The sequence below is a fragment of the Populus nigra genome, chromosome 10, assembly GCF_951802175.1.
Source record: "Populus nigra chromosome 10, ddPopNigr1.1, whole genome shotgun sequence".
NCBI lineage: Eukaryota > Viridiplantae > Streptophyta > Magnoliopsida > Malpighiales > Salicaceae > Populus > Populus nigra.
The window spans coordinates 13545474-13571655 of NC_084861.1; the positions used below are offsets into that span (position 1 = coordinate 13545474).

A 26182-nucleotide genomic window follows, 5' to 3' on the forward strand; every position below is an offset into this window, starting at 1 on the left:
CTTGAAAAATAAATCACACACATGGCACTTCTTGCATCTATATCCTGCCACGTGTATGATTTTGTGATTCATTTTGGATACGCCAAACAAACGATTAATGCTTTTGACTTTTGTCTGTCACCCAGCTGCGTCTTCTTCATAGGAAAATGATCTCTGTCTGTTCTGATTGCACCTGCTAATTAAAATCTTGAGTTTGTTGTGAATGCATGATTAGAATACGACCGCGTATTGTTGTTATATATAGTTGTTATATATATATATATATATTAGCAAGCAACATATGCAAGTGGATATCATCTTTTTTTAATACAACAAGAGAACTTGAGCTCATCAATATTGGCTTACGAAGAACCCTTATGAAAATCATCAAGAGTCAAATCGTGTGTTTAGAGCTACGTACTCTGGTTATTGATTTGCATTAGTTAATAAAAATGGTGAGATACAGGTCAGCATCATTAATTAACCATGGGCTCCCAGATAGTGATCAAACTCGGCTCAAATGAAAACCATTTGCTTTCCTCTTCTAGGAACAAAGTTTATGGTCTGCATTAGCGCTTTGCAGTTTTACAATATAGTGGGCAATATTGAATGAATTAAAAGTTAGTACGTAACAGATAAAAGTACGTAATTTAGCACTGATCAAGAATCAAAAACCAGATTAAAAATATTATACTTAATGGTGCGTGATCGAGTTTACACTAACTATAGTACTACAAGAACTACTAACAAGAAACCAAGAGGTTTCCTTGCTTTTTGGTCTCTCGTATAACCATGGGCAAGAAGACATCGAATTTAGTAACTAATTAACTACATAAATAGTAAATACAGCTATATTCATATGAGATGGCGATAGCCGTTTCCTTATCATGGAATCATCGCTAAGCTTGGTATTGATAGTGCTTTCAAAAAGTAGTCTCTGTAAGGTGACCTGGTAACAATATTTCAACTCACACATGCATGCAAGTTGAATCTACAACTTCTTTAATTTATTTTCTAGCTCCCGGAACTGAATAAGAAGATCTGGATCGAGGATGTTCCTCGTCCTGTTTTCTATGAAGGCCTCTGATCCTTTTTCGTATCAACAATCGATGTTGCAAAACTCTCATTATTTCTCTTGAAGAATAAAAAAAAAAAACAAGAAGGCGGTGTTGGTTCCTATATATTAATGCCCTAGAGGTAAAGAGCGCATGCAAATCACTCCGTGGCAACTCGAAATTGCTTGAGTATGAGATGGATTGCAATTGTTGCTGAAACTAAGTAAAATATGGCCTCCATTATAGAAAAAAAGATATACAATGAGAAGTTGAAACAAAATGCCTTTGCACTTCATGCACCTGCTTTAATTTAGATCCCACTACTAATCTCCACCCCACAAACCACAATGTTTCTCCTAACTTGACCTAAACTCTCATTGGCAAATCTATTTAATAAATCAAGAAAAAAGGGCCAAAATCTAGATTAAACTGTTCGATAATTGAATATTCAGTCACTTCCCACCAAATTAATTATCAAGTTCTTACTGAGATATTATATTAAGAAATTGATTTGTAACTGTGGACGGATATATGGCTATCCAATTAGCGAGAATACGAAGGCAGCATAGCAACATCAACAGTCCGCATATCATAAGAAAAGAAGAATAGGGTTACGTTATTGCTGTTATCTGATTCACAAGAGGACTGAATCTTCTTAATTTCTACAAATCTCTCCCCTAAATTGGATTTAAATTTAGACCACTTGATATGACAATAAATAAATAAATTAAATTAATTTATAGTTATATTTTGATGAGTATTTCTAAACATTAAAAAAACATGAAAAAAAACCATTCAATAATTCATTAGAAGTATTGAGCCATGGCCTTAAAGTGGGAGATAGCTAGTAGATCCCACTAATTCAAAAGGCATGTATAATCTTGGATTTTTCTAGTCATATTTTTTTAATATCTCACATTAATTTATTTTGATTGATAGAATCAGTATAAGAAATTAATTTACTACGTGTTGCGTAATCTACACATATAAATTGAGATTCTCTAATGTTCTTTTTGCATTCTTTAATTAAATCTAAATTATTAAACAAATATAAGTTGAACTATTTTAAAAATGATAAACAACTGACATGATTATTAATACGGAGTTATTGAAAACGGTTTCCTTTTTCCATAGCTTTGAACCTTCTTTTTTAATGTAGTGGGAGTTTAGAGGATTTAAAAAAAAAAATTATTTCGGCTAATTAAAAATACTGACAGAATAACATGGTTGAAAAAATATAAATGAAATGATATAATTTATATGTGCTGTGATTAAAAAATACAAGTTATATAACTTATTGCTATTTAGAATAACAATATTCTTTAAAAGATATTAAATAAATAGAAGAAATGAGATGAAAAAAAAAGATTTCAAAAATATATTAAAGTTCTAATTACAATTATTACTGATAACATCAAAAATATTTTAACGAAACAAATTTAATAATACCAAAAAAAATTATCATTAATAACCCAAATAAGTCATTCTTGCCTTAAAAAACTATAGGTCACCGTTAATTATACTTGCCCTTTGAAAAAAAAAATTAAACCCAAAATGTAAACTCTACCGGTGTAAACTAGGTAATTACTCGCACCCCAAAAAACATTGCTTAATTAATTGTGTATCAAATAATGATTAGTGACCACATTGGTCATAGCACATTAATATATAAAACTTTTTTTATAATGAGACTAATCAGTTTGTGCTATAATTATCCATATTTGTTGATCTAGATCATGATCCAGAGACTAGTAGCAGTGTCCAGTGATGAATTGAAGAACCTAAAGTCTAATTCTCTAAACAAAGTTTAAAAAACAGATTACAAGTGAGGAGGATTGTTTAAACAACTAATCTTAAATATAATAAATAATATAATTAATAAAATAAGATTGAGAATGAAATACACATTAATTACAAGACTTAAACTTCGTGAATAAAATTCAAACTTAACTATTTAATTAATAATTCAATATAATCATGATAAAGTAATACACAAGCTAAACATATGATAGTAAAATCATCGAAAGCGCTTTTTTATTTTTTTAATCTTCGAGCTAGCTAGCTATACATGTTTTCTTATTTACTGTTTACAAGCTAGCTGAGCTATTACTCTCGAAATGTCGCAAATAATTTGTTTGTGGCGAAAAAACGTTGTGCCGAAAAATGAAAAGATGACAAAAAATCAGCAACAAGTCAAATCCCATCCCATAACCTTGAATCCTCAAAATAAAATGCTTTGTTGCCGAAGTTACATTTAAGTAAACCCCACCACTTTCTAGAGAATATATTTTTCTTGTTGCACTAACCCTTCTTTCCATCCTATCCTTAGTCAGCAACATCGATATATGGTGCTTGGTTTTTTCTTTTCTTTTCTTTCTTCTTCTCTTTTTTTTTTTTTTTGAAAAATGATTGCTGGTTTTCTTGTTCTAATGGAAGCCAAATGTGTTCTTTCATATTAAGGTTTGTTAGTGGAGTCCCTAGACTTGAACAAAGACGTATGCATATTGTATTGATCAATTAGGAACATTATATAAGCAAGCTATTCCATCCTCACTAACTCATAAGCTTCTTCCATTTAACTCATAAGCTCTTTATATTGCGAGGAGAAAGATTGATAGATATTGAGAGAGAAAGAACAATTAATATGGCAACCGCGTCGTCCTCTTATGACAGGGCAAAGCCATTTTTGGCTGTGATACTCTTGCAATTTGGCTATGCAGGCATGTTCACAATTACTAAGCATGCACTGGATGAAGGGATGAGCCAACATGTATTGGTAGTCTACAGGCATGCCGTTGCCACCATTGTCATTACTCCATTTGCCTTAGTTTTTGACAGGCAAGGGTTTTTATGCATGCATTATTAATACTGTTAGTCAAATATATATTATAATAACTAACTCTATATATTCACTGACATTTTATGACAGGAAAGTAAGGCCAAAGATGACCCTTTCCATCTTTTTTAAGATCATGTTACTGGGCTTGTTGGAGTGAGTATCCTGACTATCATAAAATTAAGAATCTCGTTTTGATCACCTTAATTTTACAAGATTCTTCCAGCATTGAGTTCTTTTTTCACCTTCGTTTAACTGTAATAGTATTGTGCAGGCCAACGATTGACCAGAACTTGTACTATACTGGCATGAAATATACCACGGCAACTTTTACTTCTGCTATGTGCAACGTTCTTCCGGCTTTTGCATTTTTGATGGCTTGGGCCTTGAGGTAATGCACCAGCCACAACCTGCATAGTACGTAATTTGTAGCCTAGTAGGCATAACACTTGCACGAATTACGCTTGTGTATGTATGCGGGCCATATATCCCAGCTATTTTATATCTAGCTATATAAAAAGTATATTAATAATTCTGCTATGATTTCGTAGGATTGAGCAGGTTAACATCAGGAAAATGCATAGCCAGGCAAAGATATTTGGGACCATAGTCACAGTGGGAGGGGCTATGCTTATGACCCTTGTTAAAGGAACTCAGTTGGATTTGCCGTGGACTAGAGGGTATGATCAACAAGCATCTACTAGTGCACTAACCAAGCAGGATCCTATTAAGGGTGCTCTTATGATTGCCACTGGTTGCGTCTGTTGGGCTAGCTTCATAATTCTCCAGGTAATTAACCTATAACATTAAAATCGACAATTTTAGGAACGTACGTGATAATAATTTTGTCTTCAAGCAAGTCTTTCGGTCTTAATCTATACGATCATCGTGAGGTCATTCGAATTGAGAAGATTTATATGTGTGTTTTTTCCACAGTCAATAACATTAAAATCGTACCCAGTTGAGCTCTCCCTTACAGCTTGGATATGTTTCATGGGAACTATTGAAGGTTCCATGGTAGCAGTTGTAATGGAAAGAGGAAATCCCTCGGCTTGGTCTGTAGGCTTGAATTACAAACTATTAGCTGCTGTTTACAGTGTAAGTAATATTTAAATCTATCTACATCTTTTGTCTTTCCTTTTATGTCTCCAAATTAAAGAGGAAACTAACAGTTTTTAATCTATATTAATGATTTTTGCGGTTGACTTGAGGAAGGATACTGATTTCATTTCCTTACTTTGGCTATTATTTTGAATACAGGGCGTAATCTGTTCCGGGATTGGTTACTATGTGCAAGGATTGATCATGAAGCGTAAAGGACCTGTTTTTGTGACTGCCTTTAGTCCCTTAAGCATGGTTATCGTTGCAATTTTGGGCTCCTTTTTCTTGAAAGAGATATTATGCGTAGGAAGGTAAAGAGTCTAAGGACTTATTGCTAATATATAGTGGGGTATTACAGGCCCCGCAATATATATTGTTGATTTAGTGTTTAACTTATGGATAACCTAAAATACTCAGGAATTTCCACTGATCAGATATGGGATCATACATTGTCAACCTTTTCGGGAGTGTTTGGCTAATGAAATCCTCTTACAGAAAAAGGGAACTAGTAAAAAATGTTATTCCAAGAATTATTTTTTTTGCCGTGGACTAATTAAGCCACTGTTTCTTTGTAGGGTTGCTGGAGCAGTTGTCATTGTTACCGGCCTATATCTAGTGTTGTGGGGTAAAAGCAAGGATCAACCTCCATCCGACTCAAGCGATGACAAAGCAGAAGCCATTGTTACACAAACTGCTACCGAAATGCAGGAGAGGACGGAGACTGGGGATCAAGAATTTGTTGCTATTGATATTACCAAAGTAAGACGCACCGATGAGTCGATCTGATTGAAGGAATGCAAGTCTGAAATGATACTATTTACTGCTTATAATTTCATCTTCGTTGTACTTATCTACCGAGTTCAATCAATGCAATGTCTTGTGTTTGGTTTTTGTAAGATCGATATCAGAACCAAATAGTTTTAGCCAGATTGAGGTTTCGACTAAGACTAGATAGGGTATCTAGGAATTAAGACAATTTAAGCACTTGTGTATCATTTCTCCTTTTCGCCACTCTTTAGTGCTCACTTAGTGGAGGCAATCGCCAATTGCCCCACGCTCCTCCTTAACTATAACGTTTACTGCTGAATTAAGAAATTCAAGCAGTGAAACAATTGGATCATGACATTCCTTATGCGCGTGTGATGAGGGAGTTTTTTTTATAGTTTTGTTCTTTGTTTAGTGTAAGAAGGGCCCCCTTTTTTCTCTCCTTTTTTACTAGAGATTGTTTGCAAGTTAACTAGAAAATTAAATCCCGTTGCAGACTATAAAAAGCAGCCCTTCTAAAATAATAGAAGATGGAATTATTATTCTATAAAAAAAAAAGGAATTAGGTCGAGTCAAATTAAGTATATAAGATGGGTTTAATTTAGCCTAGGCTTGAAATAAACTAATGGAAGGACAATCCTTTATTATGGAATGAAAGAAACTGCATCTCACAGTGTTGGCATTCCCAAAAACAAATTCGTCTTCTCCTTCTTTGTTTCTGGTCAAGTGATTCAAGACCCTGCTAAACACTCGAGTGCCCACCAAGAATATACGCATCCAGCTTAGTCAAGATTTACTGATCGAGGTGCTTGCTGATGGCAAACGATGCCTACGTACAGTTCGAGGATAAAAAAACGAGCAAGGGATCAAGCTCCAAGGTTCGATATTAGTTCCGAGCCATAACTCAACGATGCAAGCGTAATTCAAGTCCGATTGTTATATATATATATATATAACAATCGGACTCTTCCAAAAGGATTGCATGCCAGAATAAGAAATGATCAATATTGCTTTGAAGAAATAATATGTGTATATGTGTGCAAGTCTGCCATATATAGGTGAAGTACTGTACATACAGGAGAACCCTAAGAGAATCACTATTATGTTGCAGACTTCAATTTGCTCGATCGTTGAAATGAAAAGGAACATGAAATGGAAGATAAATAAATTAATTAATTAAGTTATAAATAAAATATTAAAATATAGGGATTAAATAATAATTCTTGAAACTACAAGGACTCGTCAATTATTTTTGCTAAACTATCTTTTTTAATCTTTAGAAATCTATCACGTCCAATTTAGATAAATACAGTCCAATCTCTTCTTTTTTTTTAGCAAAGTCAATCTACCCTAATTTAAAAATAAATTTTTATATAATTTTTTCATATAATTTTAATATATTTATTTTAAAAATAAATTTTAAAATAAAAAATATTTTAAAAAATAACTGGAAATTGAAGACTCTTTCATGAGCCTATAGTGTCCGTTTACGGAAGGGAGTTGGGCTACGTAGTCCATGGGTCACAGGAATCCAAACCAATAGAAACAGCGTTAGTGGACCCATGGGCAATGGTTGACCCTTAAGCATCTAAAGAAAAGATTGAATTCGGCGGAGTCCAGTTTACCTAACAAGTGGGCTGTAATTAGTCCAGGCCTAAAGTTAATGAGCTTTGCATCCTACGGTCCAGCATTCTCCCCCGGCTTTCTCTGGTCAAGATTCAACTCAGGAGCCTCCCGCTAAACACTCGAAAACCCGCCAGGAGCGGAAAACAACCCTGTCAAGATCGAGTACATGAATTCGGAAATCGGAGTCATCCCTGACGCGTGGCTTGCTCTTTTGTTTGACAAAAAAAAAACAGATTTCTTGGGGCACTTTGAACATCAAGTAATTTAACAGATCTTCTCTCCTGTATTAAGGGTATTTTAGTCAGATAATGTTTTGAAGAAATTATAGCTTATTACAATATTTTCAGATTGTTAGCCATGGAAAAGATCAGTTATTTCTAAGCGTTTCTTTCCAGCCCTCTTAACTCCAACCCTGGCTATGGATGCAATGCTGGGGTTCGTATTAAAAGAGAAATTAATTGTATGTGGGCAGGAATGCATCGTGCCTACCCTTTATCAACCTCCGTACATGAATCAAGTGACAGTGATCTAACACAAGCAATGAATCGTTGGTAGAGTTATTGTAGCCGTCGGTGTATTTAATTTGCTTCATAGGGTAATAGAAAATACGAATATACAAGAATATTACATGTGAGTGGGAAAAAAAAAGAGGAAAATCATAAAAAAATTTAAAAAAAACTCTCCAAAATACAAATACGATCTTAAATTTAGTATTTTTCATGATAGATGAATTTTTCTATAGCTATATGATCTGTTTAAGATTCGAAATTATTTGGTTATGGATCAACCATTAACTTTTAAGGTTGACTGAATGAATTACTAATTATAATAAATTTTTTAAAATATAAATATATATATATATAATATTAAAATTAAATTGAATTATTTGTGTTTGTATTGATTATTTTTATTATTATTATTTTGATATATTAATATAAAAAAATTAAAATATATATATATATATAATTATTTTAATATAATTTTAAACAAAAAAAATATTTTTAAAAATATTTTACAGCACAATATCAAACAAAAAATATATATAATCACACGTCCAAAAAGCATTATTCTTCATATGTTTTTATGGTAACAAAAAGCATTATTCCTCGAAAAAATATATAATCACACGTCCAAAAATGTAAACTAAATAAAAGAAATGCGTGTTAATGATTACGCACAACCAAGCAGCTTTCTATTACAAGTGATGTGCTATTAGTTCTGATTGGACTATAAGTTGGTCGAGTTAGCTAATTTTGAAACTTGTTATTAAAAGATGATATATTCCCTCGGTAAGATCGATATTGATACTGACTCGTATCTCTTTCATGTATTAATTAATGGCAGAGGATGTCAGTTAATGGTGGGTGAAAAATAATCTAATCATCTAGCAAGATGCTTCCAACCGCTATCTATGGACATATGCATTGATCACTAGAGAATTCTAGTCAGCATGATACCTTTTGAGGAAATCGCTTCTGGCTTTGATGTTTTGTGTAGTGGGTTTTGCCCTAATAAGAAAGGTTGCTCCTTCACGTAATTAATGTAATCTATAGATGAACACATGTTAATCTTACGTTCACATCCTTGCTAAAGAGTGGAAGGCAAGAGGGTTCTATAAAGAGCTCTTGACACAAGCAGTTTCTCTTGCATTTGGGTGTAGTGTTGTTGTCTTAAACACCATTGATCAGAGCGAAGTACTCTAGCTATGTCCATGGAGTCCTTTATTAGCCTTCACAATCAAGCAAGGGCATATTTGCTTGTGATTTTCGTGCAATTTGGCTACTCAGTAATGTCTATACTTGCCAAGCTGGCTTTGAATCTTGGGATGAAGCCACACGTACTGGTAGCCTACAGAATGGCTGTTGCCTCTATTCTCTTTACTCCATTTGCTCTTGTCTTAGAAAGGTCTCTTTGATGTCTTTCTCCATATGTATTTTCATGTTAATAGTTTGCAGAAACTAATAATCATCTTGGTTTAATAATGCTGAACAGAAATTCAAGGCCAAAGATGACTTTGTGGATGTTCGCCAAGATAACATTACTGAGCTTTTTTGAGTAACAAAAATCGAATTAACAAGCAATTGCTTTATTCATTGTCTCTAAACATAGTTTTTATAAAGTTTATGCAATTGCTGATGTTATTCCGTATTTGTTACCTTTACAAGGCCAGTGCTAGACCAGAACTTGTTCTACGCTGGGATGAAAATAACCACACCAACTTTCGTGCTTGCAATGTGCAATATTCTTCCGGCCATGACATTTGTTATGGCTTGCATCTTCAAGTAACCCTCAATACGCTTGTGTGTTAGCTAGTACTATGATGTAGTTATTGATTTTAGGTTACAAAGGCAAGGCTGATTTTGCAGGCTTGAGAAAGTGGATATGAGGAGGCTGCACTTCCAGGCAAAGGTGGTTGGGACACTGGTAACAATTGGAGGAGCGATGCTACTTCCATTAGCTCATGGACCATTACTAAATTTGCCATGGACCAGGAGGAATTTCTGTCGCGGCCAATCTGCACATAGCGTACACATCCAAGATCTCATTAAGGGTGCTGTTATGGTTATATTTGGGTGTTTAAGCTGGTCAAGTTTCATTATTCTGCAAGTAAGAATTCATCTGAACTATGATAGCTGTAATTATGCCATCATCTTACACAAATTGAGGGCCTATGGTTAATCAATTAAAGTAGTGACATCTTTCGGTGCTTTTAATGTTACTTCCCTACAGGCAATGATTCTAAAATCATACCCAGCTAAGCTTTCCCTTGCTGCTTTAATGTGCATAATGGGCACCGTGGAAAGCACCATACTGACCTTCGCAGTGGAACGAGCCAACACTGCAGTCTGGTCTGTATACTTCGATGTCAGACTTTTAGCTGCTGTTTATGGTGTAAGAAACTCCGAGTTAGAGCAAAATTATTTTCAAAATTTGCTGTGTAATACATGCGTGATATATTATGTCACTCCAGGGATTAAACAATTCCTTACTTGATTGGCAGGGAATACTCTCAGGACTAGCTTACTACATTTTCGGATTGTTAGTAAAGGAAAGGGGTCCGGTGTTTATGAGTGCTTCTAATCCTCTAAGCCTGGTTATGGTTGCAATTTTGGGGTCCTTCGTCTTCAAAGAGAAATTCTATCTAGGCAGGTACGCATCATGTCTCTTCTCTGTCAACCTCCGAATGAATCAAGTAAACGATGAGCTAACACAGCAGTCAATCATTGGTAGGGTTATTGGAGCCATCGTGATCGTTCTAGGCCTGTATCTTGTTCTATGGGGTAAGAGCAAGGATCAAACTACAACATCAAACAGTGGCGGTGGAACACCATATGGGCAAACAGCTACAACGGTAGGAAATTTACAGGCTTCTAATCATGACTTGGTTGCCAGTAATGCTAATGCGGCATGACCCATGGATGAACCTGTTTTAAGAACCTAACTCAAGGTGTCTTCAGTTTTCCATAGGACAAGCTCCATTGAGCCTAATACCCTAGCATGATTATTAAGATTTTTGCTACAACAAATGTTAAAATCAGTACAAAACAGAGACGGGCCAATCTGTTTTTTCAATAAGCAAAACTAAGCAAAAGTGTGTGTGTGTGTGTGTGTGTGTGTTGTCTCAGTAAACAAGCATATGGAACAAACTTACAGATTGATCTAGATTAGTCTGAACAATCATCTTGTGCTTTACACTAGCGAAAATAAAACCACAAGCACTCGCATGATGAAAGCAAAAAACAGGGGGACACTGCTTCCATCATGAGTTCACCAATAGACCTTTGCTCTTTGCCTATGTAATGCTATTCCTCAACCACGGATTGTTATTCTATATCACTTCAATGAAAACGAATGCAACAAAACTGGACCTAAAATTGACAGATGTCCACTTTTTACTGGAAAAGCTAGAGGTCGAAACAGAAATATAGCTTAGTCTACATAAAGTTTAGATTAGTGCAAGAATGAGTAAGAATGTATCCCATGATATTTGCACATGGCGGTTTTATCTAAGTTAAGAAAAAGAATTGGAACTTAGGACAAGTATATCCATGTGGTGATGCAAACCAGGGATTTGCACATCTCCATAAAGTTTTTTTCACACTATCCTATATTAGCAACCGCCTATGGTGCATGACAAAGTATAAATAGGCTTTTTGCACAACTTAATCAAGCCTATCCCTGTCATGTGAAAAGGAAATAAATTTGCCTCCTCAACTAACATGGTGGAAGCATCTCTAATCCCAGTCATGCATGCACAAACACAGTGGTCTACCAATGACAGAAAAGTCCAAAAACTTAAATTCTATTTTGAAAGGATAAAAAAAAGTTAAATAAACAGTCCTCTCAAAATTAATAGAAATCCCAAAACAGATCTATAAATTACCAGAGAAATATGCTTCTATGCACAGAACACATGCCACCTCACTTGTTCTAAAAGCAGGGTCTTCATCTCAAGATGGCACAGTGACTTCATCCTTTCCATAGATGCGCTGAAGTTCACGGGTGGCAGCTTGATATGATGCTGACGAGAGGAAGAGGAGAAAAAAACTTTGTTGAGAGAGAATAAATAACTAATATTTATCTCTAGTATCTGTGTAAGGCAGTCACATAAACTCATCTAAAACTACTACTTACCTTTCCAGATACGGAAATTCTTCTGATTAATATGAGACCCGGTAACAGTTTGGATTGCATTAAACAGCACCTCCTGAGGAGTGTTCTTCAGCTCTTGAACTACTGCATAGATAGTCTTCCCATTCTCAAAGAAAATATGGTTATTGGGATGCTTGGTCTTGCAGTTAGCATGACGTTCAAATTCATATGCATTCAGAGCCTGCATGGTGCATCCCGAATCATGAAATAGTTTTCAACACTTCATCAGTTCTGTTTCAAGACACTAAACAATGTTTAGAGTTGCATACCTTGTTAGAGCCGCATTCTTTGCAACCACATAAATACCCAGTCCCTTTTATGATTCCTTGAAGAGTTTTCTGCCAAGAAGAAGGATATGCATTTTAATGTGGGAACATTAATCAGTAAGAAATATTCATCCTTGATAAACGCAGATTGACATCTCAACATAATATATCAATCTCACCTCCCTTGACCAGGAAACATATTTAACAGGGACCCCATCAAGCAAGCCAGTAGATAGCAAGCTCTTGACATTTGAAGGGAAGTTGTTAGCAGGGACCTTCTTCAATGTCTTCAGCTCTTTATTCTTAGAGGCAGAATCAATTGGTGTCTTTGGCTCTTTATTCTTGGGGGCTGCATTGATTGATCCCTTTGGCTCTTTACCCTTGATGTCAGTATCAGTTTTGGAATTAGCTTCCAGAGCACTATTTAGCTGTGGATCAGCAATGATCTTCAGAGCACTATCAGTATTCAACTGTGGATCTGCATTTGCCTGGGGCAAAACGTTCTGAGCCGACACTTCTGAAGTTTGAGCGGTGTCCTGATTGCTCACTAGCAACTCATAGCCAGTAATAATATTGCCAGAGGAACTGGTCTCAGGTTCATCATGAAAGCCTCCAAAAGAAATGGCATTGTTATCACCCTTGTTGTAGTTGTGACCCATAGATAGAATACCAGAATTCCCTTTGTCCTGGGCAGGTGCCATGGACGCAATGTCAGAATCTGCCTTGTCATATGCTGGACCATTTGATATGTTATTATCTCCTCCCTTGCTAAATGAGGAACCCATCAAAATGAAGTTTTCACTTGTTTTATCATAGGAGGGTCCCATTGAAATGAAATTATCAGGTCCCTTATTGTAGGAGGGAGCCATTGATATGAAATGGTTATCTTCCTTGTCATAAGATGGACCAATTGTTATAAAATTGGCATCCTCCTTGTCAAAGGGCTGGCCCATTGATAAGATACTCTCATCTCCTTTGTTATAATTGTGGCCCATTGATATGAAATTTCCATCATCCTTACTAAATGCATGACGTATTGAAATGAAATTGCCATCTGCCTTACTGAATGTGGGGCTGATTGAGATGGTATTCTCATCCCCGTTATTATAAGTAGAGCCTAAAGAGATGGTGTTGCTTTCTCTCTTATTATAGGCAGGACTTATTGAAATTATATTGTCATCTCCTCTAGCATATGAGTGCCCCACTGATGAAGAAATGCCATTGCTCGAGTCTCTAACTTGATTGACTTTTACTTTTCTGATGCCACCAAAACTAATGGATGCAGACGGATCTTCAATGTTATGAGACATAGACAAACCCATAGAGCAATTGCTGCCATATATGAAATCCTTTCTTCCCATGTTCATATTTCCATTGCCAGAAGAAAGAAAATTGCTACCATTGATAGGCCGCAATGGTTCAGACCCAAACAGACGGTCACTGAAATGTCCTGAAACTGACTGGAAGCTCGAAGTATTATTCCATGGAGAAATGTTCATATGTGACATTCCCGCAACTGGCCTGTTGTTGCTAGAATGTTCGACTGCTTGTTTCTTGTTGCTGAACAATTCAGGTCCAGGGCTATCCATAAACCACTGATGACTACGCTTTGCTTCCATTCTCGAGGAATTATCAAAACCTACATCTCCATCATTTAAACACCCGGCATCTCTGGTAATCCAAAAGCTTTTGTGCTGGAAAGACAGTCAAAATACAAGAGTAATCTAAGTTGCATCATAAATCAACAAGACTAGATAGGAATAAAATTGAGGATTCCATATTCCAAAAATGCATTGCATAGGGGAAAGGGACATGCAATAGTGCCAAACAAACTACTATGGACAGATGTAGATTAATCGATAGCAACTTTCAAAAAAGCAAAAAGCATGCACCTTTTAGGTTAAGTTGGTTAATGAGTTGTTGCTCGATTAATGGAAAGAACATGTTTATTGTGAAGAAGAATTTTAGTGATTTGATGGAATAGAACTTAAATATCATGAAGCCCCTCATCCCTCAAGATGTTGTCACTCAACCCTAGTCCCCCATGCTTTGTCAACAACATTGTCGCTCTCTTACCACCTTTTGGTTTGCTCCTTTGAAATTGGCCTTTTTCTTTTCAAGAGAGGTAAGGCATGTGCTCACACAATTCATCAACAAGACATGGAAGCAAGCCATGGTACTGACCTAACAAGCCCCTAAGGATTACCCCAACAACCCTTCAAGGGTGTTTGCCTGATGAAATCCCAATAGGTGTTGACCTAACAACCCTTCTACAATGGCAGATTCTTCATGTACTTAGATTACTCGAAACTATTTAAGGATCTTTTTCCTGTATATTTGATTTTGATTCTTTTAGGAGTTCATTGATAAAATACATTTTAGGTTTTAGTTTCCTTTTCATGCTCTTTTCCATGTACCTTGTTTACTATGATTTTGTTATTGGATTTTCATTTTATTATTTATTGTTGCAAAAAAAATAACAAATTTATGTTCAAATAAATTCAAACTAAATGACTAACATTCTTAACATTAAGTGTGAATCAACTAATGCAACATACCTATCTTAATTCTCACGTGTGATCTGAATTCTATAGAAGAAAATGGTTGGAATGGAAAAATTAAATCGATAAAGTTGAGTAACCTTGAAGTACATGATCTTTCAAACTCTATTTAAATCATCAAGGCTCATGAAAAGGTATAGAAATAATTGTGTGATTCTTGCCCTTAGTTGCACATTGCACAATATGGACTTTAATCATGTTAGGAAACTGACTCTCAGTTTAAACAAATGAAGTTCAAATCTAGAATCGTCATTATATTCAACTCTAGAACATGATTCCTTCTTGCCTACAACATGGCTCCCTACATCCTCCCTTTAGCATTTGCTCTAACCCAGTAACCTTATATGTTTACAAATTGCAGCCAGCATTTCCACCAGTATATATGTTTTCGAAAGGGGTTAGTTATCTCCTTGAACTTTTCTCTGAAGGTTTCATTGTAGCTGGATAGTTTTCCATTGAACTCTGCCCTCGGTTAAGCTATAAGCCTTTAAATTAGCTCCCCATAGAGATACATTAGGGGGTCCATCCTAGCAGTTTGAGGACAACTTCCAAGAAAGAAAAGTGATGATCATTGTGTATTTTGAATGTTGGGAATCAAATCTTAAGACTTCTAACTGTACAAGTCACGCAACCTTGAAGACATTTAAACTTTAAAGTGGAAGAAGGTCAGAATACAGAGCTTATAAGTTGTTAACTAATCTGGCTCAATGAGAGAGTAGAAAAAAGCATTGGTTTTCGATAAAGGTTCTCACACATGGATGTTTCTGACCATATCTCAGGAGAACTGATTCTTTCAAACACAAAGTATGTCACAACTTTTTTATTAGGAAGGAATTACCTAATATCAGACAAGTGAGTATCTTCAACGGATTTCCTCACTAGACTTGAGAAGATTTGCTTGGTATAAATGTCTCATTAATTACTAAGAGAAAATTCTCATGGAGAACTTTTTCATATAACAAGGTACCCCACTTAAGATAGGAAAACCTCAAGTGCCTGGATGCCCCAAATGCACTAGGCAAGTCCATGGACTTCAAACCAGGTCAACAATGTGGTGAGTGGAGCACATTCACTTGTCAGCTCAGATTACTCCATGAGATAAAAAAATTAACTGTCTTCCAACAGGCAAGCTTTCTGCCAACACTCCAGATTTCCCAGCCATATTCTTCCCCTGAAGCTCCTATATCAAGCTCCATTTGAGCCCTTAACCACTCCTATCTTAACTTAATATGTTAAGAACAAGATAACTCTCACATCATTATTTACTCAAGGCAAAGCAAAAGTAAGGATGATAAAATCATCCTCACAATACCTCGCCCCACAAAATTGTAGACGTAAATGAGGTTACAATAAAACTATCTTAAATTATGGATCAGCATATTTGGATATACTTAAAACAGTTTGCAATACAGAAACAGGCACAACAAAATAAACAATGAAAGATATTGTTCCAATACAGTGAAGGATTTGGCGAGCAGATGTGAAGACAAGTAACAAGCATCAAATATAATTAAAAGCCAGATATTGATAACCAAATCTAGTACCAAATAGACAAATGACAATCAAAGAACAAATAAACACTCGAAAAAACATAATCAATCACCCTATCTAAACGGAACCAGACTGTGAATATAGCATTTTCTATAGAACAAACAAAAACTTGAATAAAAAATTCCAAGCCTACCATTTTTTGCAGTTAGCCAGTTCCACGGAGGCTCCGGTGATCTCCACTCGAAACCCGAACCCCTACTTTCACGAACAAACACCGCTCCTTACTACGCCGTTTCGCTCATTTACACCATTGATCACGATCAAGCTCAGACAATCTGCAACACAAACTCAAACACCAAAACCTAACCGTTTTAAATTAACAAACAATGAAAATCAAACTTCGATCAATCATGGATAACATTCATTTAAAACCGTCTAGAGATAGTAAAATGAACAGTTCTAGTGAGGAAACAAGCTCGAAATGATCAAAACTGTAATCATCAAAATTCAAAATCACACAGTATGTGCACGCAGCGCGAATGGCATGCATAGTGATGGTTAGTAGACTTGATAATTGAGAGGGAGACTGGTAACCGTACCTTTAGCCGGGAAGATCGCTGGGGAAACTCCCGGCAACTGCAAGTGTGAGTGAGTGTTTTTTTTTTTTCCTTTTCCTTTTCTTTAATTGTTTTGTTTTTTTTTTTTGGTTTTTTTTTTTAGAGAGAGAATGAAAAAAGAAAATGACTTGTGTCAGCTTGGGTTCTAACTAAGAAGAGATTCACAAGCTAATGCCGCGCGGTACTCAAGTTAAGGTTTTATTAGATCTTAGCCGTACAAGTGGGGAGATTAAGAGTTTAACGGCTTGATGTACTATACAAGATTTGCACCGCTTAAATGCGTTGCCATGTATGGAAGATTCTGGTATGGCAATGTATAGGATAGGAGCTTTTTATTGTGAAAGGCTGGTACAGCGGAAGATAAGTATACCACGTGGCGATTCTCTATTGCATAGAAAGTGTGCTGGTACTATGTTGGCACAGTCCGAAGGTATGAGTCAGATGGATTAGATCTATGTTAAGAATTATGAGTTTTTTAAATGGGTGCGTTTATTATAATATTATTAATTTTAATATTTAATATAAATTAAATTTAAAGTAATAATATTTAATTATTTTTTAAAATATATAAGCTTTATAATAATATATATTAAGATTAAAATATTTTTTTCATATATCATTTTATTTTCCCTATTTTTTTTTGTCTGGAAGAGTAATCAAATTTTACTTAAATTTTTTAAAAATATATTGTAGATTGATCTTCAAGTAGAGTCGCCATCATCAGTAAGCTAATTAAATGGCTAAACCTTTATTTGGAGAGTTATTTACGATGAAGGTGAAATTTGCCAATGGGAGGTGCATGATAAATAATGACTTTTAAGGAATTAAAATCTCTTTGTTGGATGCTCAAAACACTTGATTCATACACCTCACCTGGCTGTGTATTTAGATAGTCTTTGATTATTAATGCAAGATAAGATAAAAGAGATAAAGATTAAAAAAACAAATATTTTATATTTTAAAAATATAAAAGTTTATTTAAAATTAATTAAAAATATATGTATTTCTTTTTTATATTTCTTTTTTAATTAAATATATTTTTGTTTTTACCCTTTTTATTTTTTTTAATTAAAGTTGTTTTTTAGATTATAATGAATTTGTTTGTATTAATTAATGAGTGGCACTATAGAAGTTTTATGGATTATAATGAATTTGTATTGAATGTTTGGGAGTGTGGTTGCGATTGCTTTTTAAAGTATTTTTTGTTCGGAAATGTATTAAAATATTTTTTTTATTTTTAAAAAATTATTTTTAATATCAGCACATCAAAATAATCTAAAACATTAAAAAATAATTAATTTAAAATAAAAAAAATAATTATTTTTAAATATATTTTTAAAATATAAAAATAAACAGGATTTTAGACACGTGAATTTAGTTAAATTCTAACCAAGTATAAACCACGTGTTTTTATTGACAATTGAGTTTGTGTCACTTCAACTATTATTAATTGATTGGATGAATGTATTTTCACATGAAGAAATAAAGAAATAAATAAAAGTATCTAGTATTATTCTGCAATGGTTACAAATTCACGACTCCGATCACTTTCTTATGCTCATGCCAGCTCTTTTCTTTTTTACACGAGCTCTGCGATTCCGACGTGCTGCAATATTTTCGAAGAGACTTATCTAAGTATAATCAGAGGAGATGTTTGTCATACTCCATGGCGTTGAAATAATATATTTCCAAATGCTGTTGAGATAAGTTTTTCTTTATAGCACGATTAATTATTTTTTAAATTTCACTACCCATCGATTTTATGAATCCCGCTGTCCAGACTAGGAAAGAGATAAATAAGTAACTCAGCTGTGATGTTTATGAATATTTTTTAACATTTGAATAGGAAGATTTTTATTTCTTGCACAAACCTATAATAATAGGATTAGTCACGTCAAAGATTATTGGATCATATTGAACATCATTTGAGCTCGGGTAACGTATCTGAACTCAAATATAAGGTGGGTAATCCATTACTTCATGGGCTTAAGCTTTGTTCCCAAACCCAGGTGTTGTGCAAATGCCGAGCATTATGAGCTCTATCTTGATTTCAAGCCCAATAGCATGACCAAATTTTTACAAGTCCAAAAAGTGTCTCATGCCCGGTCACTTTCCCCCTCGTTAGCATGTATAAGAGATATATATCATTATTAATGCATGTGTGAGAAATATATTTTCAAAATCTATTTCTTTTTTCTTATTTTTAGCATCTGCTTTACCGTCTTTTTTATCCAATATATTTTCAAAACAACTACTACATCTAAGCTACAACTAGCAGTGAAAAAAAACTGAAAAATAAAAAATTCCAACAGTAAAAAAAATAAATTAAAATTTTAAAAAAATCGACCGGTTCGATTCGGTTATATAAACTTAAAATTAAAAAAACCAAACAAACCCAAACCGGAAAAAACTGAACCAAACCAGTTTGAACATGTTTTTATTCTAAAAAACTAAACCGAACCGAAAATGATCCATTTCGGTTATTTTTTTTTACAAAAACCGAATCAAATAGAAAATAATTATTCTTAACTATAGCTATAACCAAATTGATAATTCGATCTTTAAGTTAAAACTGAACCCTAAGAATGATATGCTTCATGGGCCTTCCAAATTCAATTTTTTTTTAATTTCATAATTATATCTACTTGGCAAAAATCTAAGATAATATTTACTAATCTCGATTAAGAAAAGGAAGGCTTATCTCAGCTGTCATACCTTTAACTTGTGCGTTGAGGTTTGTCCAATGATAAAACTGCAAGTATGAACTGCTATATTAAAAGTGTGTTTGTTTTTATGGTTGAAATTGAGATCGATGGATTACAGCTCAACTATATATATATAAAATTCAATTATAAAAAGTTCTTTTTTTGTTATTTTTTCTATCTATTTTTGAATCTTGTGCTCAAATCTCAATCTAAATTATAGAAACAAATACACCCTGAATCAGTAATAAAAGGAAGAGTTGATATTTGGGTCTTTCACCGCTCAAAAAATCTCATTAAATTTGATGTTGAAGTAGTAGTTTCTAAAAAAGTATTAATTTTTTTTCTTAAACTTTCTAATATTAACATATAGCTTTTAAACTAAAAACAAATAAAAAATAATTATATCTTAAAAGCATAGCAAAGCCAATCAGACAACATTCTAAGCTATATACGCATCACAAACATTATAGTTACTTTTTCCAAAAGCTTGCTGAATTTAAAAGAAGATGACAACCATCAAGACACGGATCATGGAGTTGAGCGTAAAAAAAGAAAAAAAAAATCCCTTCTAATGGGAGGCGAATCATATTTTTCTTCAAATTCTGTCTTTTAAGTTTTATTCCTACAATAAATTTTTTTATTAATATAAATATTCGAGTTAACTTGCATATATTTTAATTAATTTTACTAGTTTTAAAATTAATAACTATATAAATTTTCAATAATTATAAAATTTATAACATTTAAACTGATAATTTTTAAAAAATAAATTTAAAAACTCATCTGTTAAACTAGATTCTTTATAATTATTAAGGTAGTATATTGTCCTACCGTCTGGCTGTTGATACGAAAAGAAAAATGTTATAGAAGTCGCATGTAAACTCGAGATTACTCAGCAAAAGAGAGCCTGCTTAAAAAAACAGTGGATCGGTAACGTTTGACTACTGATGGAAAGACACAAGGTCATATAATTCGCTGTTACACGTCGAGGGCTTAACGATTTGGAATCTCGAACATGGTCAAGCCCATCCATTACGGTCGTCTTGAGATGCTGGCATGGAGTCCGGGACATCGCTCAATGACAGAGTCTTCCTTTTTTTTATAAAAAAAAATGACAATCAAATGGAGATTAAAAATTCGATGAACCACTCTCCATGTGCAAGACACTGCACAATTGGCGCTGGTTTTTGTTATTTTCCGATATAAATATTGTTTGATGATTTCTCTATTTAATTTCAGAAAGTCATTTTAAAATAAATTTGAAAACAATTAGGTGAAATTCATTTTAATGGTGAATTATGCTACAGGCTTTTTAAAAAAATTCTATTTAATGATTATTTATGGAGAGTTGATGAAACTTATTTCCTTCCTATATTTTTTTATTGAAACAAATATTTAATTTGCATCTTCTAAAAACAAAATATCGTCCATTGACAGACGAGTGACGACTCTCGAGCTTTTAAGCATCGGTTTTATATATTTATGACTGCAGTATGTCTCAAGCCATTAGTATTCAACAGCATGCTGCCTTTTGATGGAGGGATCCCGGAATCATTTACTGTTGCACACCAAATGGGCCTTTCATAGGGATATAACGAAGTTAAAGCTTAACTTTTTATAAAAATAGATTCGTGTCATTATAAAATAATAATAATAATAAACAATTGCAACTTATGAATTGACCATAAGCTATATGAATTGAGACTTGATCTTCTGATGAATTCATTCATCATATCAATTAAAAGTAGAATATAACCATGTAATAGGCGGTTCAGTGGTAAAAATATAAAAATAAAAAGTTTTCTCTTCCTGTGGTCTCAAATTTGAGTTATGTAATTGTTAATATGATGATCACTGGAGGTTTACATGGTTGTTAACTTCAGGACCTGTGGGATCGGTCGAGATACACGCAAGCTGGCCCAGACACCCACATCAATAAAAAAAAATAGAATATAAAACAAACCATGATATAAGCTCCAAGGCCATAAAATCAAATCACTGGACTAATTGCAAAGATTAAAAAGTCCATTACTGAATAACAGTTATATTAAAATTGAATTGAAAATAGATGATCATTAATATGAGCTTTTATTGATCATCTTTGAGGTAGTGTTTTAGAGTATAGTAGTGGTTGTTCTTTAAAATATTTTTCGTTTGAAAATATATAAAAATAATTTTTTTATTTATTAAAATTATTTTTAATATGAGCACATCAAAACGATTCAAAAACATTAAAAAAATAATCTCAATTAATTTTTTTTAAAGTCATGAAATACAATTTCAACCATAAAAACAAATCGCTTATAAATAACTCTAGCAAAATAATGTTTAATTTTTTGCCATCTTAAATATTTCCTTATAAAGTTTATTGTAGAAGCCAACTATTCATTTGGTAAATATATTATGTGATTGGAGTCCTTATTTGGGTCATATTTGTTTTTATATTTCAAAAATATTTTTGAAAAAAATTGAATTATTTTATTTTTTTCTTTACTTCAAATTATTTTTTTTATATTTTTAGATCATTTTAATGCGTTAATTTTAAAAATTAAAAAAATATTATTTTAATATATTTCTAAATTAAAAATACTTTAAAATTTTTTTACAATCACACTCCCAAACAAATAGATTCTTGAACCTAATCTTAATCTTGACGATCAATCATGATGAATCATTGACACGATTTTGTAGTAATGATTCACTACGAAAAGGAAATTTTAGGGAAGCTACACATACACATTGAATCTATGCATTTTAGATATACATGAATGGACTAATTCAAGTTAAGTTTCACAATAATAATAATAATGAAAAAAAAAAAACTTGAGGTTATCAAGAAAAGTTCCCAGCTGACTCTTCAATATAGACAATCAATGCCATAAGAATCCCATAGCAAGAGAATGAAATTTAATCAACAACAAGACAATCTCTCAGCTCCCTTCTTCTTCAATTTTGAGAATTACAATTTTACATATGCAAGATGGATTTTCCTTCTCCCCCTTTTTTTCTCCTTAAATTAATATTCATAAAACAAAATTTATGTACTAAAACCTAATTTAATTATCTAATTATACACAATCACCAACAAAGCTTGGTATCTGCACTTCTGTTTATGTGCGGTTTTGTTTTCCTAAAGGCGTCGGATTTGAGAGCTTCATTTTAGGTTACAAATTAAAATCACCCCCATAACTAAACGTCCTCTCATTTTTCCAGATATTTAAATTTGAGTTTTCCTAGTCTGAAATCTCAAACTAATTTTAGCCACTGGACCAGCTCTTTGAGAGAGCGATCATCGCTTCTCATTTGCAAATTTTTCCTCTGTCCAATTAATTAGGAATACGCAAGAACGAAAGCTAAATCTCTCAATCAATTATAGTAATAATGCTTGACAATTAATTATAATCACCACTCATCAAAAGTTTAATTATCACGTTACACATCATCCTTGCCTCATGATGACGTAATAAAGCTTGATTATTTGAAGTAATTGAATGGAAAGGAAATTAATACCATGAACTAGCTTCTCATTGCAGGTCTATGAACAAATGAACAAATTTAAATACAAGATGGCAAGTGTTCCTGTATTCGGGGGGAAAAAAGGGAAGCAGAAAATTAACGAGAAAACCTATAGGTCTAGCATATCATGATGAGACTGCACATGTACGATCTAAAAGAAACAATCAACTATGTATAGGAGCTGCGTTTCCCAGCTTGAACAACTCCATATCATTCTCATTAGGAGTCAAATTCAAATCCAAACACAAAACCCTCCTACTGTTAGATCTCTTCACGACAGGAACTACTTGCTGATGATCAGAACTAGGAGGGCTCAAAGGATCCGCCAGCTGGTTTTGATCGTTCAAGGCAGCTCTATGTCTCCTCATATGACCACCCAAAGCTTGCCCTATTGCAAACTCTAGCCCACAAATAGAGCACTCGTGTGTTTTAGGCTTCGCCGGCGATTGAGACTCGAAGCTCCCTTCTCCTCCCATCAACTTAGGCTTCTTGTGACTTGCACGGTGACCACCCAAGGCTTGAAATGATGGGAATTTCCTGTTGCATGTTTTGCACTCAAAAACACGACTCGGAGAATTATTGTTAATGGCGTGATCAAAGGAAGGGAAAGGATATGATTCCCTTCCTTTAGATAGAAACACCAAGCAGTTTGCCATGGTTATGCTATCAATCTCTCTCGCATACAAACTTCTCTTCATGGTTAACCAGATATTGAAATGTGAGCTATAAGGATTTTGCTGCTAGCTATGGTTTCAAATGTGAAAAGGATATTGGATCGCTTAGGGGGAAAGTAATGGAACTATGTAGGTGTCTTATCGGTGTCGTATTTATAAGGTTGTTTGGTTCGTGCAACTAATTGTGTGAGCTGTACAACTATACATGTTTTGACTTTTATAGTTGACTTTCATTGGAATGACATTGGTGCCCTTGACTCGATGGATACGAAAGTGAAAGAGAGATGGGGTTTGGGGGAATTAAAAAAAAAACTCAATCGACTCAAAGGAGGACTAATTAATTGTGAAAATGAGCCGACTAGGGGAACGTAAGCATGACTGAGAGGCTGAGCCAGCAGCCCAGAGAACGAGTCATGAGTAAGTGAGTCCTCCCTGGAATCTTCAGTTTTCTAGAAGATTCTCAAGGTTTTGGTTTTGGTTTTGGTCTTGGTCTGCTAGTAGTGTGAAGGAGGAAGCAACAGAGCGAGTGAGTAGATAAAATTTTGGGCTGTACTTTTTGGACCAATACAAAAATTTCGGCAAGTGGTAATCATATATATATATATATATATATATATATATATATATATATATATTAATTATTGGGTGGTGGGTAGATGCATCCAGTAAGAAGGAAATTTCACTACTTGCATTGCTCTATCTATGTACAATAAATTTTCCAATTTTATCATGTATAAGAAAGTGCTTATTTTTTTTAAAAAAAAAATTATCATTGATTATTTTATACATATTCATTTTATTTTAGTTATAAACCAAGGGTTATAAGTTAAATCGATGTGAGTTGATATAATTATTTTTCATTATCAAAATATGTGTTTAGAATGTGTTATGTTAGTTTTTACTGTTAAGTTGTACAAAACATAGGTTTTAGAAAAATATTTTTTTATTACAACTTTAAAAAACCATACTTAAAAAATAAAAGCTGGTTAAAAATAATGTGATGTAGATGATTTTGTATAAAATAAATGAAAATATATTTTTTTATGAATAAAAAACATGTTATTTTAGATTCTACAAAATTTTGAATCGTAATTTAATGTTAGTAGCAAGTGCAATTAAAAAACATATGATAATAAATGTGAAACTGTATAAAAAGAAGAAGAAGATATATAAGATATATATTGAGGTGTTTTTCTTCAATTTATTTTTGTGTATAATTAATTAATATAGAGATTTAATTAGAGACTTTTGGAGAAATATACGGGTCTGCGCACATAAAGTCTTATATATAATGATGTAATGTCTTCAATATAAAAATCTAAACTAATAAGTTACAAGTTGATCTTATTTATAAACATTTTATTTATTTAATATGAGATATTTAACATTTACATGCACACTCAATAATTTCCAACTATAATATCTACGAGAAGCTGGCACACGTGTTAAGTAACAGGCAGAAGTCACGCAAGCCGTCCCTAGCAAGTAAATATGGACCCTTATAGTAATAACTTTGCAGTGGACTTTTAACTTTGAAGTAGGAGATACAAAGTGTTAGGGTTATTATGTTTTATATATATATATATATATATATATATATATATATATATGTTTTAAAATCTGAATTATTACGTAGAAGTCTGTTAGAAAAATAATATAAATTATGTATTTAAACCTCATCTAACAGTTTAAATTATTAGATTGAGATGATTTTTTAACATGACAACAGAGTTTTGATAATCAAGTGGTTACGAGTTCAGATCTCATCATCCTCATTTATTTGATAAAACTTAAGTATAAGATAGTGTGAGTCTGTGTAAGTTTTAAACCGAAACGGCTTTCACTTGAAGAGGTGTGTTAGAAAAATAATATAAATCATATTTTGGGACCTCATTTAATAGCTTAAACTATTGAGTTGAGATGATTTTTCGATAAAACCTATATAAATATCTCTCTTTATCAACAGTAATACGAAGTAGTTGTGGGTTGTTAGCTGGTTTCTGTGAACTAGACTTTTTGCTGGAAAAGAAAATTTGAAAGGGATGATGTTTGGTATTTTTTTGATGTTGGAATATTGATTATTTCTTCTTCTTCTTCTTCGGGGTTTGGTGTACGGTAGTTTAACAATGTTGCTATAGTCAAACACTACTGTTTCATTCGCTATGAAACTTGGGATTTGTTGTTAGCTTCTTCTTTTTAATTACTTGCATTAATTAGTTTTCAAAAGCACAGAAAAATTGACTTTTCCAGAGACCAGCCAGAGCCATTGTAAACCAGCTGCACTTCTTGAACAAGTTTTGAATTCATGTATAATATGCATGTCTTCATTTTTTGTCA

At 33.4% G+C, this 26182-nt stretch overlaps 4 protein-coding genes across 5 annotated transcripts; 2 read left to right on the forward strand and 2 right to left on the reverse strand.

Moving 5' to 3' along the window:
• The first annotated feature begins 3678 nt into the window (after positions 1-3678).
• Positions 3679-5757, forward strand: LOC133704518 (WAT1-related protein At2g39510-like). Its single transcript, XM_062129363.1, has 7 exons — positions 3679-3872; positions 3964-4026; positions 4145-4261; positions 4422-4659; positions 4807-4968; positions 5131-5282; positions 5547-5757. Exons 1-7 carry the CDS (start codon positions 3679-3681, stop codon positions 5755-5757), a joined length of 1137 nt encoding a protein of 378 aa, XP_061985347.1.
• A 3394-nt stretch (positions 5758-9151) lies between these two features.
• On the forward strand, positions 9152-10774 carry LOC133705329 (WAT1-related protein At5g13670-like). The gene is made up of 5 exons (XM_062130465.1): positions 9152-9267; positions 9528-9644; positions 9729-9969; positions 10093-10254; positions 10364-10774. The coding sequence occupies exons 1-5, from the start codon at positions 9152-9154 to the stop codon at positions 10772-10774; spliced, it is 1047 nt and encodes a 348-aa protein (XP_061986449.1).
• Positions 10775-11640: 866 nt separating this feature from the next.
• Positions 11641-17086, reverse strand: LOC133706002 (uncharacterized). 2 transcript variants are annotated; one of them, XM_062131496.1, is made up of 6 exons: positions 16933-17086; positions 16527-16668; positions 12461-13975; positions 12285-12353; positions 11998-12196; positions 11641-11884 (listed from the first exon to the last, which is right to left on the reverse strand). In XM_062131496.1, the coding sequence occupies exons 2-6, from the start codon at positions 16527-16529 to the stop codon at positions 11814-11816; spliced, it is 1857 nt and encodes a 618-aa protein (XP_061987480.1). In that variant the 5' UTR covers positions 16530-16668; positions 16933-17086; the 3' UTR covers positions 11641-11813. The 2 variants fall into 2 exon arrangements, with proteins under 2 accessions (XP_061987480.1, XP_061987481.1); XM_062131497.1 differs by having other exon boundaries at positions 16527-16695; positions 16933-17082.
• Positions 17087-23158: 6072 nt separating this feature from the next.
• Positions 23159-23980, reverse strand: LOC133705969 (zinc finger protein ZAT11-like). Its single transcript, XM_062131435.1, has one exon. It carries the CDS (start codon positions 23867-23869, stop codon positions 23336-23338), a length of 534 nt encoding a protein of 177 aa, XP_061987419.1. The 5' UTR covers positions 23870-23980; the 3' UTR covers positions 23159-23335.
• Between the last annotated feature and the right edge of the window lie 2202 nt (positions 23981-26182).

Bases quoted from the DNA above. Each gene is read 5' to 3' on its own strand.
- LOC133704518 (XM_062129363.1), top strand. From the start codon at position 3,679: ATGGCAACCGCGTCGTCCTCTTATGACAGGGCAAAGCCATTTTTGGCT. The intron at 4,027-4,144 runs GTGAGTATCCTG...AGTATTGTGCAG, and splicing joins ATGTTACTGGGCTTGTTGGA to GCCAACGATTGACCAGAACT. The intron at 5,283-5,546 runs GTAAAGAGTCTA...GTTTCTTTGTAG, and splicing joins GAGATATTATGCGTAGGAAG to GGTTGCTGGAGCAGTTGTCA.
- LOC133706002 (XM_062131496.1), bottom strand. The intron at 12,354-12,460 runs GTGAGATTGATA...TCTTCTTGGCAG, and splicing joins ATGTTTCCTGGTCAAGGGAG to AAAACTCTTCAAGGAATCAT. The intron at 12,197-12,284 runs GTATGCAACTCT...TGCACCATGCAG, and splicing joins AAGAATGCGGCTCTAACAAG to GCTCTGAATGCATATGAATT.
- LOC133705969 (XM_062131435.1), bottom strand. From the start codon at position 23,869: ATGAAGAGAAGTTTGTATGCGAGAGAGATTGATAGCATAACCATGGCA.
- LOC133705329 (XM_062130465.1), top strand. From the start codon at position 9,152: ATGTCTATACTTGCCAAGCTGGCTTTGAATCTTGGGATGAAGCCACAC. The intron at 9,268-9,527 runs GTCTCTTTGATG...TACCTTTACAAG, and splicing joins TTTGCTCTTGTCTTAGAAAG to GCCAGTGCTAGACCAGAACT. The intron at 9,970-10,092 runs GTAAGAATTCAT...ACTTCCCTACAG, and splicing joins CAAGTTTCATTATTCTGCAA to GCAATGATTCTAAAATCATA.